The following is a 13,747-nucleotide window of genomic DNA, read 5'->3' as shown; positions in this document are numbered from 1 at the left end:
ATTGTTCTTGTCCAACTTCTCGTTCACAAAAATAGATTGTCAAACATGATTACCTGCAACAACTTACCAAATAGTACTTGCAAAAAACTTACACGCTTACAACAAACCTACAATCTCCAACCTAGTCACCTTTTGCAATACTATAAATCTATGATACGAAAATTATATGTGAACCAATCATATAAATATACATCCACCGAAAGATTTGGCTCTTCGTCACCTAAAACAAACTCCAAATATCATTTTCGAATGAGAAGTTTCTCATCTTGAACTCCATGCTTGAAAGTTATTCTTGTCCAACTTCTTGTTCACAATCTAGGATAGATTGTCATATATAATTACTTGTAACAACTTACCATACAATGCTTGCAAAAAACTTCTACACTTATAGTAGCAAACTTGTAATCTCCGACACAATCACCTCCTAAGGTACTATAAAACTTGTGATACGAAAACTATATATGAACCAATCACATAAATATACATCCGCTAATAGCCTGCAAATCTTAAATTCTCTGCATAGACCATCAAAATTGATACTTTCACAGAGTGTCTGCAACAACAATGTGAGCGGGAGCTGAATACAAATTCTCCCAAAGAATTTAATGTCCCCTTCCTTCATCACAAAGGACAACTCAAAATGTGACAATGCACCTTATTATTATGCATGCATGGTGCTCTTGACTAGCAAGCTACCTACAAAGATTTGCTTCCAACCTCTTGAGCTCTTCACTTGAACCGGTGCTTTGATACCATAAGAAGAATGCGGAGGAGAGGGTGAGCTTGAACTCCTTGCAAGCAAGCACACACACAAGAGTAGACAAGCACACAGAAGAGATGGATGGCTGAATTTTCTTTATCCACTTCTCTTCTCTACAACCATGACATAAAGATAACAGTACATATTACAAGGAAAAGTACTCTCCCACTAGAACATATAAGGTCGGTCCATAGTGTAAACCCTCAACTACATGAGCTGTGGCATTATAACTATGACATAACTCTAATGAGCCAAAGTGATTGTCTCACAACCTATAAACCACTAGCAACATACCGCCCATAATCTCACCATTCGCAGAGCTATCATCCATATCCACACTAATGGCATAAGGATGGAGCTGTCATCCTTCCGTGTCATCCATATCCGCGCTAGTTGAACTGAATATCTCAACGGATGTGACACTGCCCTTTAAAAAAACTCATACACTATTATCAACTTCAATGGAGCTACACCCCCTCAGCTTTTTGAGCCACTTTTTCTTTGTAAGTTTCCTCAGCGCATAACAAAGGTGTGTTGCGACATAGATAACACTATGTAAGGAGCAGCCAAATCTGGAACATATTCTGCAGCTCGTTTTGCCAGTTCTACATCTACATGCATTCTGCAAGCTCCAAGCAAGAAGGTCATGCATGAAGAGGCAGCCGAGCGTACATCTCGCATGCTCTTGATCCTGTTTTCTCCATCATCTAGCCATCCCACCCGACAAAAAAGTTCAATCATGCAGTTATAATGCTCTATTGCAGGAGTTAAACCATGATCCTGGTTCAACAAAGCAGTGCCAGCCCTCATTTACTAGGCCAGCATGACTACATGCAGAAAGAATACTGAAGAAAATAACCTTATCTGGAGGAAGCCCCTCCATCTGCATTTGTTGGAAAATAACCTCATTTACTAGGCCAGCATGACTACATGTAGAAAGAATGCTGAAGAAAATAACCTTATCTGGGAGAACCACCTCCATCTGCATTTGTTGGAAAAACCGAAAGGCCTTCCGTGCCCTTGCTGGCCATATGATGCAATTATGAAACTCCATGATACCAAATCCCTGTTAAAGCATGTTGTCAAATTCCATTCGTGCACCCTCACATGTCCACACCTTCCATACATAGAGACAAGTGCAGTCCCTACTTCTATATCAATATCGAGCATGGACTTGTCGAATCCAGGCATGCACATGCTTGCCCTCGAATAACGCAGCAAGTCTGGCACAAGCTGAAAGGATCATAGAGCATCTGGTTTGACATCATCCAAACACATTTTCCGGGAGAGAAGTTGTCTTGCTCTTGCTCATTTGTGACAGTTTGGGCATGAAGCGTTTCCCATGGGCGAAGGCCTTTGAGTTCCCATACTGGTGCAAAAGAGAAGGGGGATCCGTTGTGTTTGTAGAAGAATGTAGAAAGACCATTGTTTTCAAGTATATCACATCCTGTAGATTGAGGAGATTCATGTTACTTGGGGTGCTACTGCTTGGCTCACTCAGTCTGGTCCACAAATATTTGTTGAGGGCAAGGATCTGGACATCGCCATAATGATATGCAGAGGTGTGGCCCAACGTTGCATGCTACAAGATATTCCTCATACACAATATAGACCACCTCTGCAGAGGATTGATACTACTTGGGAGCTCATTGCCAGTATCACAGCTCGGCAGATTTCAAGGGCCAGATGCATAGAGGCTATTGAGGGCACTCAAATATACGACACTCGGTACATTTGTACTATATGGGGAGATATTATTCACTCTTATGGCCACATGAACTCGCATACAAGGACCATCCAGATCTGCACATGCAAAACGCACTGTTTTCATGGAGTCAGATCAAGGGATCTTTTTCTCAACAACCCCCACAGGACTTTCTTGGCACCTTTGTGCCCGATATTGGTTGAGATCACCTTACATTTTGGGATGAGGTCTGGCCTTTTCATACTTAATAGAAGTCTCCTTTTTGCAAAAATAAGGTAGAGATTATGCTCCTAACTCTAACTGCTAACATGCGCTGCTCAAGATTCAAGAAAGAGAGTGGATCCATTGCAATTCAACAAGATCTCTCATCAAAGTGAAGAAAGCAAAGCTGAAGGGCGTGGGGAGATAAAATGTAGAAAGAAAAGAAAATAGATTGCCATGTCGCAGCAATGAGAGGCCACCATTCTTTTTTTCTGCCTGCATCGTAAACACAATTTCACAACCCCCCACGTTCCAACCCTTCACCAATGTTCTTCTACATCTGTTTTTTTGCACAAAATGGCCCTTCTGCAAATGTTGGTTTCTCTGTGTGGAGAGGGAGAACCCTCTAATAGTGTATGCGTTGAAGGACACACACACAGAGAGATTTTCTCTGATGTACAAGACCTCTTCCCTGTACAGAATCGCTGCCTTTGTCCTGTGCTTAGAGAGAGAGAGAGAGAGAGAGAGAGACCCCTGTTCTGCGAAACATACAAAGAGACCTTGTGGCCAATGAAAGTCTGAGAGACACACGGTATCTCCTCGGCTTTCTTGGTTGCTCTTTTTTTTTCCAAAAAGGAGACTTTTATTAAGTAAAATAGAATCATACAAAGGGAGGTAATACGAAGCATGAGTAACCATCACTGAAGGGTCAGTATACCAATGCTTCCCAAAGCAATCCACTACTCTCACTGGACGGATCAGTCATGGTTGCTTTTGAGAGTAGAAAGAGGAGGAAAAGGGTGTCCATTACCATAAAAATCTACCAAAAACGGTACATTTGAAAATAATTTTAAAACCCATTACACCTTAATCCAGCGTATGAATTTTCAGCTTTAATTAATTGAAACATGAAAGAGAACACCTCGATCCTGGGCTTAAACTTCCCTCTTGTATAAACACAACAAACCTTTGTGCAGCCGAAGGAGTTGCATAGCCCAGTGGTCTCACTCAGTCCTCGAAGGTGGTGGGTTCTTCTCACCACCTTCAGGCTAGCCTACCTATATCGCCCCTGGGCAGGCAATCGCATTTGATTTAAATTTTAAATGTACTTGTGCTTTTACTTCAATATGTTTTGCTGCCTCTAAAATGTTATGCTTACTGTTTTCCTGCTGAAGCATCACAAAACATTTCTACCATACAATGTACACCATCACGCAGGTAAAGCATGGGAAAATTTGCAGGTTCCACCATTCCTGCACTCACCTTTTTGTAAGAAGAACCTGCAGGATGTCTTTTGATACACCATCTTCAATGCCACATTCTTCTGTTCAGCTGTTCCCTTTATCTTCACAATGCAGGAGGTGGGATCTCCTGCATCTCTCTCTACTCTCAGCTCTGCCTCTGAGAGTCTTCTGATCTCCTTGCAAGTTGCCCCTTCCTTGCCTACGATGATGCCAGCAAGAGCGCTGTTAAATCTCAATTCGATTGAAGAAATGGGTTCAACCCCGTTGGCATGAGCGAAGACATCAGCTGTGTGAACTTGAAGGCATTGGGCACTGACAGTGTTGGTGGCCAGGTAGGCGATCTTATCCTTCAAGTCTTTCCTGCACAATATTCTGAGGTGAATTAGAGAAGGAATGCATTGTGTTCCATCATGACACTCCCTGCAATAGTTACTTATACCTTATACTGAGAGACATAAAGCCCGCCCTATACAGGGGAGACCTCACCTGCCCTCCACTATCCCTCAGGGGCATCCCCAATTCACCAACCTTCAATGGCACAGGAGATGCAAGGTGTACGGAAAAATCCTCACTTACACATTGTCAGATGTCAAATGGCTTCCAGCCTCACCAATCTTCTTAGGAATTATCTCTTCATATCTGTGTGCATGCACACGGTGTTTCTTCCCTGCAATCCTGGCCATGCGCTCCATACGAGCAATGCCACCTCTAGCATGCTTCTCTTGAAGCTGCTTGGTCCTGGCCTCTTCATCAGGCCATGCCTATTTAAAAATTTCAAACAAACTGTAAGCTCTAATGATGCAAACAGCAGCGAAAAACAAGAACATGCTATCCACATGAGTTTTCTCCACCTGACGGAGCGTCTTTACACGGTAAAGGTTCCGTCCTTTGATGATCAAAGGATGGAGGGGTGGTAGAGCCCATTCACCTGTACTCCACAGGACTTCGACCTGCACAAAACCTTGAGTAAGATTTCATATATACGAAGAAAAAAGCACTGATTAAGCCCCGTACGCATGCATGTATGTGTGTAATGTATGCGTGTTACTTATGTATGTATGCATTCTCTCTTACCGTGAAAGTGTGTTGCTGTTTTTCAGAACCATAACTCTCCTTGATTATTCTTCCAGCAACCGTTCTTACACCCACTGGAGGCCCAGCGGAACACCTCCCACCAACATTGAAGCTGCATTGGCATGCCTCACAATTTCCCATTTTAGTAAGGCAATTTTGAAAGCGGGTAAGCTATGAAGCATCTTTCATCAATAAAAATGGAAATAAACGATGTCAGCGGGCTCTTGCTCAAGTGATTAGCTCACAACCCAGCCTACCCAAGAGTCTGTGGAATCAATCCCTTACATCACCTTGGGGAAAAAAAAAAGATACTCACACATCATACACCCTCTGTTTGAACAGTACAACATCACCCACGCAAGCATCACCTGCATAAAATAAACATTTGCAAAAATTATTATTTTTTAGCTCATACAAACCTCACTTAAACAGGCTCCTGCAGCCCAAGCCCAAGCCCCTTACACGCTACTGCTGACCTTGAAACTGCACATCCCACCCCTCATCCAGTGGCTCCTCCTGCCCATTTCTTCTTGCAGAGACCCATGCTCCCTATGGTGTTGGCTTCTTGGTCTCAGTCTGCTTGCCTTGTCGGCCAAAAGAGTATGATGAGCTCCTTCCCATGAAAGTGTAAAATCTTGGGGTCCAGTAGCTGCTGTGGCAATAGTGGTATTTGCAGGGGCAGTCAACCCAAAGGCACTCCCAGGTAAATGTGTGCGCGCGCACGCGCACGGACGGCAGCACGAATCATCAGAGTAGAGGGCCCAGTCCTTGTGTGTGTGTGTGTTTGTTTGGGGGGGGGGGGGGAGGATTGGCATATGTGCTGAGGTCCAAATGCCATCCCGTATGTTGAAATTATGGTCTTGCACTTGAGATTGAATGGAGATTGAGGGGGAGCACTCTCTGTAAAAGCCGAAGGTGAAGGTTGAGACAGGTGAAGAGTCACATGGATCTAGAAGCCTCCTTGCAAAGCTATGAAAGGTTGTCTTTCCCAGCTCATTGTGAGAAACACAAGTCCATCATGTTGTCCAATTTACTCCCTAGCAAGCCCTGTAGAGGGTAAGATTGAGGGGAGAGGTGTTAGTCCAAAAAGGGTGATTAATCAGGAGATTTGTCGAGAGGTTTCTTTGTGGGTTGTAGTGTTGACAATGCATGGTAGGAATGCTAACCTCAAGAGCGGCTGTTAAGTGATTTTCAAGATCTCAGACTAGTCAGAACCTCGACAATTTGATTGGAGTTGGTTTTGGCACTTATTTGGATACACAATAGCAAAGGACAACTTTGATTTTGGTGATAGAGAACACATAGCTGCCAGTACAGGGCTGCTACATGCTCTGATACCAATATAACATACTAACTATGCAGAAGTGTGATTAATGATGATTAGCACTAAGTAAGAAAGATTAACCTATATTGTGACTAATCTCTCTTAACGTCTTAATTAGATTTAAGATAATTAGCAGCCTCGCCACTTGGCATGTTCAGCAGGCTGCAAGAACGAAGAGCACCATTGCTACCCTACATATCCAGCCTAGCACAGTATCCAAAGGTGCAGAGAGCAATCACCTTTAAACCATGAAGTATTGCCCAACCCCTTCACCGAGTCCTGAGCAAGATCAGTCTACTTAACATACTCATTCCTGTCCAAAACTTTCACTAAGATCATTGGTTACTGCACATTCACTAGAACAGGTGTTACAATGTTACATCCCATGGCATGGATTGGTTATCTGGTATGGATTATACTCTAAGGGACATGCAAGGTGTAACACGGGTTAGTGGTTGGCTATTTGAGCGTTACTTAGATCCCTCGCGGCAGATAGTGGACCATCAGACATTCTAGTGGTTGCCGGATGTGGTGTTGGACACATACGATGGCCATCAGTGCCACGTGCACAACCGTGGACATGGCTAATCCAATTGGTAAACCCTGATTAGGCAACAAAGCATTCCTTGGAAATTGTGTGCTCAAAGGAGCATACCATTGGCTCTCAAATCAGTTCCAAAGGTGGAGCATCAAGCATCATCATTCTCAAGCAGCAGGTGACCTATGTTAAGGGAAAAGGATTGCAAGCATGGAGACAAAGTGAAACAAATGAGAGTTCTCTAACCAGACTTGGAGTGGAATCAGAGGAATGATCGGGTTTTCAATCAAAGTGTCAAAAGTCAATCAAAGTGTCAGAGTCAATAGTCCAAGGAGGAAGGATGAAAGGTTTCCAACCCATCATCAAGTTTAGCTGGAGGGAATGTCACATGTACAACCGTGGACATGGCCAATCCAATTGCTAATCCCTGATTAGGCAGCAGTTAACAGTGCATAACAGAGGCTCCAGCAGGTACATCAGTCAGCTAGATGAGGAGCATCAAACAGACACATTCAGCAACCTTTAATAATATTATATGCTTTTTATGCTCATTTCTGCAGGGGTCTTTCCAGAGCCTACAAATAGCAAGCAAGTGTTCATTAATAGATCATCTGCTCCCCACCTTGGGGCAGGTCATAGTCAGTCATTAGGCATTCCTTTTGGTCTAGAAGTCGGTCCTCTTTTGGAAGGCCAAAGGGCATGAGGTTGTACAGCATTATACATCTCTTGTACCATATCAATAAACTAAAAACACAGTTCATCTCTCTCTTCTCTTTGTTGTCTAATGATTGCATTTGCATTAGTGTTCCTAATCAGTAGGCTTAGGGTTGGATCAAGTACAGTAAGGCTTCCGCGCATGCAACAATCGGTGGGCAAGGTGGTCTATTTTCTGGACATCTTGCACTCAGGTGTATTCACCCAAAATATTTCTCCTATGCTCGGGGGTGGTCTGGAGCATGGTTGGGTTGGTGAGTCCATCGGCTAATGTCTATGTGTTTTTTAATGTGTGTTGCATGCAGATAGTTTGATGAGGTGTAGCATTGTGATGAGAAGGGAATACAAGATAGTCGACAAAGCCATCCCCTGTCCTGCTAAGAAGAAGTGAATAAACATGAAAAAGTAAATACCTTGGCAATTTCTTGTGAACGAGGCTTCTGGGTACTTAGCCATGCCACTGCCATCCTGTATTCTGGTAACACATTACAACATGTGTTTTCAAAGCATTTCAACAAAAAAAAATCCATAAACAAAATAGAAATACAAAGAACACGCACCCGCACATACACACATGCATGCACAAATACAGGAAATAGTGTAAATGTATCTGAAAGACCTACTGAATATGTTCTTTGATGCGTTCGATGAGGACTTTCTTGGTTCCAGCTAGCCGGAGCCCATGTTTGCGAAGATACACTTTACACTGCTCAACTGTTAGTTTGTTCTCATCTCGACCATCTGAACGCCGGGGAACCACATAAAAAAAGATATTTCTTGATATAATCAACTCTAAATAACATATCAACGAAAACAGAGCTTTCTACATTTTTAATAAATACATAAAATCAAAGAACTGGCACTCCATATGGGGAAGCTTTGAGTGTCTTTAATCACCTTTAATTACTTCAATGACAACACTACTGTCCTTATCAAGGTCCAGGTTTGCAAAGGATTTGGCAAGATCCATGTCAACAGGCTCACAAACACCTGCAGGCCCTGCAGAAGGAAACTTGATCAAGTCCCCGCGGCCAACTAGGAATTGTATTGGGAAAATAATGTACTGCTGATAAGAGCTTATATGAAAGTCATATGTTTGAGTAGATTGAATAGGTGAGAGGAGAGACATACCTTGGCAGTTTTCAGTGCATGTTGCTTCAGATTGTTTGGCCATGTCACTGTCATCCTGTATTCTGTTAACAGTAGAAAGGATTTCTAAAAGGGTCACAAACAGCTCCATTTTAGATAACTTTCAATGCATGTATGTGTATGTGCATGTATGTGTATGTAGGGTGCATGTATTCCGCAAACGCACAACTTGAAATAAAAAATAAGAGAACCCTCGTAGACCATGCACACATACAAATAATCCATATGCATATGTATGTATGCATGCATGTGTACGTATGTATTCTGCATGGGCACTTGCACAAAGTTCTATACTTTTAAAATAGCGCATAAGGGAACATGCAATTTTTTATAATGTATGTATGTATGCATACATGTATATGCAAGCCTATGCATACATACATACGTAAATACATATGTATTTATACGTAATGTAGGGACATGCACATTTTACGCATATGCACATTCAGATGTGTACTGGACATGCACATGTGTATTGCAGGAAAGGCACACATATACATATATGAATGCATACATGCATACCTATATATGTATTTATACCTAGAGTAGGTACATATTACACAAACACATATATATACGCATGTCAACACACATGCACATATACGCATGTCGACACACATGCACATAGGCGCATGCACGCGTGCGCACACACACACACACACACACACACACACACACACACACCAATCAAGTGTAGATAGACCTACTGTAGATGTTCTTTGATGCGCTCCACGAGGACTTGTTTTGTGCCAGCTAGATGTAACCCGCACTTGCGCAGATAGGCTTTTAACTGCTCAACTGTCAATATCTTCAAATCTCCACCATCTGAAAACCAAACCACCATAAGAATAACTCCAGGGTTTTTTTCTTCACTTTTATTTGAGAGTATCATATAGTTGTTATGGGGAGCTCAGAGCCATAGACAAGGAAGTGTTCTCCAGTTCTTTTAAAGGGTTGCCTCAATCTTAATAGCAAATATCAGACAAAAATAGCCAAAAATAAATGAATTCCCTCCATGATTAACCCCAAAGAAAAGGATTTAAAATAGAAAAAGAAGAGGGAAGGGAAGGGGTGGAGAGGACGGGGGGGGGGGGGGGGCGCGTTTCTTTATTTTCAAAGACAAAACACAGGCTTAGCTATGACCAAGATCAAATGACAATCAATCTGTCTTTCTCTAACCAAATTTCCTTCTCTTTTTTTTTAGAAATGGACTAATTAAGTCCTGTCCAAATCATATTCCTGTTGAAATCTTTGCGCAACCGGCAGCCCTAGTAATCAGAGAAAATTCGTTACCTTGAAATACTTTATTTACAGCAGCGATTGGGTCCTCATTCTTTTTCTGGATTATACCACAGCTTTTCTGTGACTCAGTCCTACTTTTGAGCCCATTAGATGAAGATTTTCTGCAGATTAAGGTAACCCAAATCCCAAATCACGACACTTTATCCTCTTACAGGTAGCAGCTTAATGTAAATCATGACTGATTATTTTGAATTAGACGCTGATTGAACTGACCTGGCTGGGGATGGCTCGTACGATTCATCGTCGTCGTCAGACGACGTTATCAGGAACTCGTCGTAAATGTCGTCGTCGTCGTCGTGCTCCATGTGTGCCATGCCTATGTAACTGTGAAAGTGATTATGGGAAGGTTTAACGTGGGGAAGTGATTATGGGAAGGTTTAACGAGGGAACACCTTTTCAAATTTCGTTTGGTCGTTTGAAGATGAAGGGCGGGGTTTAATAATAGGGGGTTTTATGATAGATTTCAAAAGAATTTTTCAAATTTGGTATTTTTTTTAAAAAAAGAACTTTCAAAGGTTTTTTAAAGGCAAATAACCAAAAAAAATCAAAGGGTTTTATGATAGATTTCAAAAGAATTTTTCAAATTTGGTACTTTCAAAGGTTTTTTAAAGGCAAATAACCCAAAAAAAAAAAATCAAAGGTCTAAGAATTTCATTACTTGTTGATTATCTTCTATAAAAGTTGTGAGCAACAATGATAACTTTGCAAATCTTTCAATTTTGACATATTTAGTAATCTTTTTAGCAATTTTCAGAAATCACGGATGAATGAAGAGATGGCAACGTCACTTCAAAGAGGATCACTTCCATTTATAATCCTTAACCAAATGCTTCCTTGGTAAAAAATGGTTTGCTTCTTAATAAGTTTCTTCTTAACAAAAAGCTTCTTTGGTTAAAAATGGGTCTGGCCTTAAATCTTTTGGAAGAATAGTTTTATCTACACATTGTACATTCTCATTTAAAGTGATTCTTTGTGCTCAAATTAATTCTCAGTTATGGTTTTAAAATAACTCTACAAATAATTGTATGCATTATATTTTTCTGGATAAAATCTATGTCTCTATCTATATTTCTTGTATTGAGATTATTTAAACTTGGTAAGGCCTACTTAATCAATCTTAGGTACACTTTAGAGGATAAAGGCACAAACCTCGACCTTATGGTAACCTTTAAAAATACTTATCAAAACTTGGATTTGAACATGGCAAGTCTTATGTATTATATAAATACTAGACCACTACGGTACAAGGCCATTAACCACTCCGTATGTTAACATGGTTTCACTCACCTGACCTCCCATAAGGCGCTTTGCTTTCTTACCCGCTCGAACGAGCACTTATCTTTTATAAGACAATGCACATGGAAGCAGCCTTATCATGAGCTTCATGTCAAATAGGGAAAGTCTAAGGACTTTGTATACATACTTGTTTAAGAGTAGTAATAGTGGTCGAACCATTTTTAAGTTTGGTCAGCCTAGTGTGAAAACAGAATGATTGTATATTTCTTAGTCACTTGTATATAAGTCATGTTTGACACTAGGCAATACACAATCATTCCCTTGTAACAAAACACTTGTGAGCTCCCCTTCTTCTCTATTCTTGCTTGCATGTATGCTATTAAATCTTTCATGGATGCATACTAGATAGATTTGTTTGCAGGTTTCCCTTTTGCATGGATGCATACTAGATAGATTTGTTTGTAGGTTTCCCTCTTGCATTAGCCTCTTCTTCTTCCTTCACCTTTTGTGAGAGAGAACCATTATGAGAGAGATACCATGAAGACGAATCTCTATTTGCCTCCATTTAGGCAAAGAGAGAACCACCATGAAGATAAAACTCTATTTGCTTCCATCTAGGCAAATAGAGCTCTTCCTTCACCCCTTTAGCAAGGAGTAATCCGGTGTGAACTAAGTGAGGAGGTGACGAATGAGCTAGTGCACCCACATCGAGGAGTCGCATTATGGCTCTAAGGCAAGGCCTAATAACACATGATTCGGCAAAGCTAAGGGAAGCTCTTGACTTGAAGACATTTGGCGCTCTAAGATGGGGACTAGCCTAGGACTTAGCTCTATTCACCCACTAGGATAGTTAAATTTTTATTTGTGTATTTCATATTTTTCTGTGCATTTTTGCAATTGTAGCTTAGAAAAATGCAAAATCAATCAATCAAACAAACAAACAAAAAAATGCTTAATTACTTACATAACCATAATTATACTTTAATTCCCCCAATAATTACAAAGGATATGATTTTTTCTTAGAAATTATACATATAGATTATATAACTCGAAAATCCTTAAAGGAAATGAGTAGTATGTCTTTATAAGTCTTTGAGACAATAATAATTGGTTGGTATAATATTATATATACCTACCTCTAGACTCACGGCTCAAGTGTTTAGTCACAGCTCAAGTGTTTAGGCTCACGGCTCATGTCTCCAAGCTGACGAAGCCACTATACGGTCCTCTAAGCCCCTGATTCACCAACTAGATTTATAAACAATGACATAAATTTTATGAGAAAAGGGTATTAAACCGCCCTATTTTTGGGCAAAGCTCTAGTGAAGGAAATGAGAAGCAAGACCAAGAACCTCAAGTTTTCTCCCTTAGTAAGTGATCGCAAACCATATCAGATGCCACAATGTTTTGATTAGTTGGTGTCAATCCCAAGTTGGATTTATCCCAAACTAACCACGGTGCTCCACAACACACCCAATAGCAACATAGATAGTGCAACTTTCTATGGGAGCCCATTATAGAGAAGGTTTTTCACCACACAGAACCAAGTTTCATTTTTTCTCCATTCGGATGAGGGCCATTATCCTTAACTGAGCTAACTTTTTGGTTTCCTCCTTCCTTATGAATATCAACAGTGTTCTTTTATTCTTCCTTTTGAACTTCAATAGTATGCTTTGTTGTGTTAAAACAGTTCAGCGCTTTGCCGAGTCTATGGCCCAATTCTAGTGCTTCAGGCACTTTTGGTCCTGCAGTGAACCTCTACTTCTTGATCCTGATGCATTTGGCACTTTTTGGCCTTGCATTGCACCTTTGCTACTTGATCCTAATGCATCCATCACTTTTTGACTCTGGACTGCACATTTACTACTTGATCCTGATGCATCCGACACTTTCTATCTCTGCACTACTTTCTAGTTCTTTTAGACAATTCCTTTCTATGATTGAATGGCCTCCTGACTATTTGTTATAACCATCCTTGGCAAGGGAGATTTTTGAGCATTCTAGACCTCACCTTGTGCTTTCTACACCAGTCTCGATGACTTGGTTCCAGACACGCCCCTATTCCTCCCTGATTCTAGGGCTTTTTCTTTATCCTTGGTCCTTCGCTCACCCGCCCTGTCAGGAGCTCCCACGAAAGGGAGGGTATTCTTAGTAATTACATGAGGGGGCCGCCTTTTGAGTCCATCCCGATTCTCTAAATCAACTACTGGGCCTTGTTTCCTTGTTGTGACTTCCATGATAGGCTTTGTGGAGGCTTAGACACCTCCATATTTGGGTGAATTTGCATGAGCTTGATTGTTGGAGGTTAGGCTGAAGTGGACCCCTCTGCTTGTATTTTCTAGAATTCTTGCTCTGATGATGCTATCACATTGGACACTCCATCTTACTACACGATGACATTGCTTTGTAGTAATAATACTAGAAAGGCACGCTTGATGCATCATCATGACCTCGTCCCCATAAGGATGGGCAAGCAGTATGCATGTAGTGACCCCATAAG

At 41.2% G+C, this 13,747-nt stretch overlaps 1 protein-coding gene across 1 annotated transcript; it reads right to left on the bottom strand.

Annotated features, from left to right (window-relative positions):
• Window positions 1-3,724: 3,724 nt before the first annotated feature.
• On the bottom strand, window positions 3,725-10,358 carry LOC147628550 (uncharacterized). The gene is made up of 12 exons (XM_086814198.1): window positions 10,225-10,358; window positions 10,003-10,112; window positions 9,417-9,534; window positions 8,692-8,753; window positions 8,458-8,559; window positions 8,184-8,301; window positions 7,974-8,035; window positions 5,301-5,352; window positions 4,985-5,096; window positions 4,762-4,860; window positions 4,487-4,671; window positions 3,725-4,270 (listed from the first exon to the last, which is right to left on the bottom strand). Exons 1-12 carry the CDS (start codon window positions 10,323-10,325, stop codon window positions 3,877-3,879), a joined length of 1,515 nt encoding a protein of 504 aa, XP_086670324.1. The 5' UTR covers window positions 10,326-10,358; the 3' UTR covers window positions 3,725-3,876.
• Between the last annotated feature and the right edge of the window lie 3,389 nt (window positions 10,359-13,747).

This window comes from Cibotium barometz, chromosome 19, assembly GCF_041138505.1.
Source record: "Cibotium barometz isolate CiBa-2024 chromosome 19, ASM4113850v1, whole genome shotgun sequence".
NCBI classification, from domain to species: Eukaryota; Viridiplantae; Streptophyta; class Polypodiopsida; order Cyatheales; family Cibotiaceae; genus Cibotium; species Cibotium barometz.
Note: the sequence above shows the minus strand (reverse complement) of the source record. Positions and strands in the feature narration are given on the sequence as shown.